The 6,957-nt window shown below is 35.9% G+C and overlaps 1 protein-coding gene across 1 annotated transcript in view; it reads left to right on the forward strand.

The window, feature by feature from the left end:
- Window positions 1–6,822, forward strand: part of LOC106457388 (teneurin-m-like) — a 229,851-nt gene extending 223,029 nt beyond the window's left edge. Inside the window, exons 25-27 of the mRNA XM_022383293.1 lie at window positions 310–612; window positions 2,287–3,889; window positions 5,453–6,822. Of these exons, the coding sequence (XP_022239001.1) occupies window positions 310–612; window positions 2,287–3,889; window positions 5,453–6,315 (2,769 nt within the window). The 3' untranslated portion in view covers window positions 6,316–6,822. The remainder of the gene's footprint in view (window positions 1–309; window positions 613–2,286; window positions 3,890–5,452) is intronic.
- Window positions 6,823–6,957: the final 135 nt, after the last annotated feature.

Consider the following 6,957-nt stretch of genomic DNA (forward strand, 5'->3'; position numbering starts at 1 on the left):
GTCATGTGCTGGTATTGCGTCAATAATTTTTTTTTAAATCCTTCATTAGTATTTAAAACTTATAAAAACATTACAGATTTTCTCAAAATACACTACTGTCATGTGCTGGTATTGCGTCAATAATTTTTTTTTAAATCCTTCATTAGTATTTAAAACTTATAAAAACATTACAGATTTTCTCAAAATACACTACTGTCATGTGCTGGTATTGCGTCAATAATTTTTTTTTTAAATCCTTCATTAGTATTTAAAACTTATAAAAACATATCAGGTTTTCGTTTCGTTTTTTTTTTTTCGACTGTTGTTTAGGTGAACGGCGTTCATTTTTTTACGGTGGAATACGACTGGGAAGCCGGGAGAGAAATCGTCTACAACAGTTCCAGACGTCCTTTCTTAATGGTACAGTACGACAGCTCCTCAAGACCGATCAAGTGGTTACCCACCGACACGAGGCGGGCACTACTTGTTAGTTATGACCGTCTGGGACGCCTATCAGGCTGGAGACAGGATCCACTGGAAGAAAAATTTGAATACGATCGTATGGGCCACCTGTCGGAGATCACTTATGCCAACAACAACGTACTTAGATACACTTACGATGGGCAAACAAGGGTAAGGTGGGGGGGACATATTAAATTTCCCATCTCCGGTTTAATAACATAATAAAGAAAAAAAAATATTTAGTTTTAGTATGTTCCATAACAGTGAAACATATATAATTATTGAAATGCTTATTGAGCAGTTTTCAAGGAAGAGTACATCTCAAAGTCCCCACTTGTTTGCTGAACAGCAAATTAGTTTACTACTCGTGAGAAGGAACTCCATGTTCGACAACTAAACATTTGTACATCATGATGCATTATATTCTGTAAGTAATTCAGTTTTCCTAAAACTGTTAGCTTTACAAGAAGAAACCATCAGGCACGTCGGAACTTACAAAACATTGTAAGGGCCAGTCGTAACTTAATAAAAATTGTCTGATATCCGATAAAAACGCTTTAAAATATTATTCAACAATTCGACACAATGACAAGCGCTGTATTGTAAATAAAAAAAACGTACAAAATTCAAATTAAATTGGTTTCTGTGTAATACAAGATCGCATTTTCACATATATATGTTTCGTCATACATATTTAATATGACTCGTTTTTTTTAAATGAGTTCGGTACACTCCATCTGCATAGAAAAAGACTAAATAAAAAGTTCTTGTCAGTAAAATATTGGAGGGGGCAATGATATTCGGATCTCCCTCAATTTAAATATTGGGTCACGTGCCCCCCTCCCCGATTCCAATACGCTAGGTGGTTAGAGCGTTCGACTCGCAATCCGCGGGTCGCGGGTTCGAATCCCTGTCACACCAAACATGCTCGTCCTTTCAGCCGTGGGAGCGTTATAATGTGACGGTCAATCCCACTATTCGTTGGTAAAAAGAGTAGCCCAAGAGTTGGCGGTGGGTGGTGATGACTAGCTGCCTTCCCTCTAGTCTTACACTGCTAAATTAGGGACGGCTAGTGCAGATAGCCCTCGTGTAGCTTTGCGCGAAATTCAAAAACAAACAAACCAACATGCCTATGTTATAAATCTAATCATGGTCCCTGTGTATTTTTATATAACCGGCTATTTTTTGTGAGTATCTCAAATCTCATTTTATAATTTAATTTCACAAAACATCTGACTTCTTTAGACTCAGATTATGAGTTTAACATAATCACGATAAGTCATGCATAGCGTTCGTTTTTAGAATTAAAAACATTGATTGGATTAAAATTCTTCTTTTTCTTTTTAGTGTGTATTTAATGATTTCACCTAAATCTTTGCGTGACGTTTTGGGGCTATAGAAAAAGATAGTTAGGAAGAAAAACGTGTTTTACTTCTTCGTATATAGTAATTCATTTGTTAATACGTTATGAATAATTTATTTGTTATTGGTAGTTGTTCTCGCACAATGGTGTAAATTTTATGTAGTGTAGTTCATTCCAACGCTGTGCCTACCGCACGAGCTTTGTGAATACGCTAAATCAAATTGGGTCAAAAGTAAATTGCCTTAACAAATTTGGCTTTGAGCCACCTATTGGGTGTAAAAAACGTTACAGAAAAAATTACCCTTGTGATAATTTTTATGGATATCACGCCATTTTATAGTGCACGCAAAACTATAGCAAAGCCATCAGGTTCCATTGTATACTGAAATGTAATAATTGCAATTTTCGATTTTGTAAACTCGAGTTTATTAAAATATGTATTTCTGAAAATGTTTTTGTTGTTGTTGTTGTTGTTTTTTCAGCCTGAAAAAGTTATTCTACCTAGTGGACGTACTTTCATCTACCGCTATGATCAAAACGGCGGACTGAAAGAGATCATCACTCCAAAAGAAAGTCTTCATACATTTTTAGCCCATGCTTCCATTGGCTTCTATAAATTATATTACACTCCTCCAGGTAATAATGGGAAATTCGTAACTCATTTCAATGACTTCCAACTTCCGGTTTTGGTGATTTACCCTGGAGACAAAGGACGAGTGGCCTATCGGTATAATAACCAATCGTTATTGACAGCCATCATTTTCGGTGGAGGAAAGATTGAAAAAAACTATACAGTTTCAGGTTTTGTTGAATCCGAGGCTTGGTCCAACGGATATGTTGAAGTGAAGAATGAATACGTGTATGAAGGAGCCTTACTTTTGCAGTGTAGATACGTCTACAGGAGCAACTTCAGCTTGAATAGCACTGTTTTCTACTACGAGTATGATAACCATTTTCGAGTAAAACGAATATCTGCGCGAATAGATAACCTACAGATTCCAACAGTAGACTTCGCATTCAGCTCCATAACAGGCTCTTTTAAGCAGATAGGTGGTTTTAAGATTTTTGAAGCTAATGGGAACAAAACTATCATTTCGGATGACGTGGCTTCGTTTACTCGCGAAGTAGACGCCTTACATAGGGTGCGCCACATGTCTTTATTGGTCATGGGCAAGGAAGTATACAAAGTGGTTCTACACTATAATGATAGAGATTTAGTGAGTCAGGCCGAATATTTTATTAAGCAGTCAGAAGATCCTTCGAAAACAAATATTTTGAATTACTCTTATGACAGCGATGGGCAGCTAAAAGAGGTAAAAAGTGACGAAGAATGGAGGTTTGCTTATGACAGTAATGGTAACCTAATAACCATAAATTATAATCGTAATCGTATTGACATCCTTCATGATACAGAAGACCGGATTGTTAGTTTTGGTGAAACCTCTTATGTAGTGGATGGTCGTGGCTTTGTCATAGAAAGAGGTGAGGAACATTTCTCGTATAACACTAAAGGCCAACTCCTCAGTGTTCACAGATTACTAAGGTATCACGTGGACTACTATTACGACGCCAGAGGAAGACTGGCAGCGCGAAAAGACAGTTTAGGAAACGTTACCCAATTTTTTTATACAGACATCCAACGCCTGCACTTGCCCACTTATGTCTACAATAACAACGATGGAAGAATTATCTCTATTCTCTATGATGACAGAAACTTACCAATATACGTGGCCCTTAACGACGAGAAGTTTTACGTGGCAACAGATCACAATGGAAGTCCACTGGCTGTTTTTGACTCAAAAGGGGAAATTCTCAAGAAGATCATTAGAGGGCCTTATGGGTCTGTTTTAATTGATAATAACCCTACTTTCTATCTACCGGTCGATTTTCAAGGTGGGATCAGGGATTCGCTAACCGGATTGATTCACTTTGGAGATCGTATCTATGATCCGTTTGCAGCTACGTGGATGACTCCAGATTGGGATGGTGTCATTCAGAAGGCCAGGGATCCACTGAGCTTAAACCTATACACATTCAATAAAAATGACCCAATTAATATGCCAAGATCCCTCCCTAGCAAACTGGGTGAGTACCTTTGTCAACAAACCTATCATGATATTTATATTCTGTAATATCCTAGTTTCATATGTATTACATTGGGGGCCGTTCACAATTTTCGTCATTTTCACGAGCATATAAAACGTAAGTTGGGAATATGGAGGAGGAGCTCGTGTATGCTTTTCAGAAAATGTCAAAATGGACACCATTTGCTATTAGTAACTAACTTTATAAAGAGCGCTATTTATAATGACCCATGTCTGATGAAACCTCTTTTAAAATCTTCAACATTTTTACGTGGGGGTCACAAAAATGTTTACGTTATGCTGGTGAAAATGTAGAAAATTGTAAAGGACCTCTTATGTGTTTCTTGCTGTTATAAAGATAAAACAATTGTATGCAAAGTTCGGTTTTATAGGAAAAAGTTTTGGTCAGGTAATAATAAGCCAGCTAAGTAAAATAAGAATGTCTTTCATTATATAAATTTTTAATTTGGTTCACAATGTATTTACTTTTGTTAACCTAAATCTTTCAAAATTACTTAGCTTTGAAGAAGATTCAGTATAACAAAAACATAACTTTCCAAGTATTCATACATAAACCTAACGTTTTATGCTGGTTAATTTGAATTAATCATTGGTTAATAAGTTTTAGTATGCTAACTTTCCCAGTATTCTTTAAATTTCTTGATTCAAACCTTCGAAAAAAATGCAGACTAGAAAAATCCTTCGTTCGATGTAAATTCGAGAATTTGAATAAATTATGTTCTAATTAATCTATTTAATTAATTAAACAGTAATGTTTAGTTTCTCATTTTTGTTGGTTTTTTTCTACTCTAGCTCGGCAGTTTAGATGAAAAAATCGGTTATAATATTTTGATAAATGTACCAAACTTAATTATCAAAGTTCACAGTAATGAATTTTAAAACACTACATTTTGTAAAGAACTGTTTATGATTTCTTGTTAGCTTGAATACTGTGTAATTACGTTTATGTTAAAGGATTCAAAACCCAATTCTTCGTCTGCCGTTTAGATATGTTCACTTCTTTCAGGTTTTTTTATGGTGTAGTATTAGGCATATGTAGCAGAGAAGAAGTTGCAGTGATTGTTCTATTAATTGTGGTTTATTATGTTTTGTTGTTGTACTTGAATGTTAACGAAATGTTTGTTGTTATTTTTTGTCGTTTTTGTAATTAAACGTTTATGATTCCCACGTGAATAACTGTGAAATTAACTTTGAATACGTTAAATATTCTTTACCCAAATTCCGAATTTATCCATAATCGCATGAAGTTATGATAATATGGTATCGCTAAAAAGAGCTAATGATGATGGCCTATCACGGCATTAGTGTTGATTTAATAAGCTTAATGATAAATATGAAAGAGACACCCATTTTTAAGAAATTCGAAATAACTTTTTGGCATTACTATTTTAAATAACGTTTTTTGGACACAAACGATATCAATAGCTAGAACCTAAGTCTTGGCTCTGTAGGGTTCCATTTAATTGATATATCTCATATTTTAGCATACTCAGTGTTTTCCAAATAATGACCAAACAAAATTATATATTTGCATTTTTTTTAGATTTAAAAGGCTGGATAAAACATCAAGGCATTAACTTAGATCATCTTGGACTTGCAGCTGCTAATGTATTTGCATCAGTCTACCAGTCATCTCTCCCTAAGCTGAATTTAGATATACCCTCTGTTTCTTTGGTGTCTGGTTACATATGCTCTATAAGTAAGAGGTTGGAGAGTTTCGCCATCTTGTCAAATGTTGAGAAATCGAAGGTGAAACGAGAACAGTTGTTCGAATCTGTTTCACCCAAGTTTAGCATGGAAAGTGTACCTTTTGGAAAAGGAATCATTCTTTCTCGGGTGCACGGGAAAGCTATTGTTAGGTCTGTCAAAGAAGCTGACTCTATTCGACGTAACGTGTTTACCTCCGTCTTTAATGGATCATATCTGCTCGACCTCCACCTTTTCATGCATAGTATGGACGTGTTTTACTTTGTCAAGGACAGCACCTGGCGTGTAAGCGAGGATTTGAACCAGCTACAGCGCTTAGGAACCTCTATTAATACCACCGTGTACGATGGTAAAACAGAAGGCGGGAAAGGAACACATGCAGATATTCGCATTCACACGCAACATGCCATCATTAACATTCGTTACGGTACCACACCAAGCAAAGAACGACGTCGATTGTTACGCCATGCCAAGAAACATGCTGTTGGTCAACGTTGGGCCCACGAACGTGACATGATAATGCTAAATCAAGAGAGCGCTCAACGCTGGACTGAGAAAGAAAAGGAACATATTGTAAACTCCGGATCAGTCCCTGGTTACCGTGGAGATTACTTTCATGATGTGGAGATGTATCCAGAGCTTGCTGACGACCCTTCAAATATTGTTTTTCACGAGTCCAAAGAGAAAAGCACTAGGTGACGGCGATACAGGATGTCAAGATAAGGCAAGAAACACCAATCATCCGAAAGTTAGAGGTTTCAAATGGTGTGTGTTTCAAAAGGAACAAGAACAATGCGTTGTCCGAACAGTTTCTAATATTTAATATTAACTAAACTGTGCCACAAGAACTGAGAAAGTGTTTGAAAATTGTACCCTAGAAGTTTACTGGTTCAGCCATACCTTCGTGCCTGGAGACCCTTACTACGTTAATTATAACGAGCTTCTTGGTTAAAACTGCGTAGCGTATTGGGATTTGAGATACAAAACCGAAAAAAAAAGATCCATTCATATTTCGTTTCTTTGTAGGATGGATAGAATTATTTCAGTTTTCATTAGAAAACTGAAAGACATGATCTATAGTTGAGTCAATGAAAACACATTTCCCCCCCCCTCTCCCCTCGAAATGCACTATAATGCTTAAAGAAATTGTTTTGTCAGAAGCCCATATGAATGAAGATATAGTGGAAAACAACAAATTGAAGAAAACAAAATTAGGAAGACATCATCTGTAACAGAAACGTGTTTTTGTGTGGGTACTTTTGGCATACTTTGCATGTAGATAATAATCACTTGCGCATATACATATTTATGGATATATATATATATATATATATATATATC

This window comes from Limulus polyphemus, unplaced genomic scaffold, assembly GCF_000517525.1.
Source record: "Limulus polyphemus unplaced genomic scaffold, Limulus_polyphemus-2.1.2 Scaffold324, whole genome shotgun sequence".
NCBI lineage: Eukaryota > Metazoa > Arthropoda > Merostomata > Xiphosura > Limulidae > Limulus > Limulus polyphemus.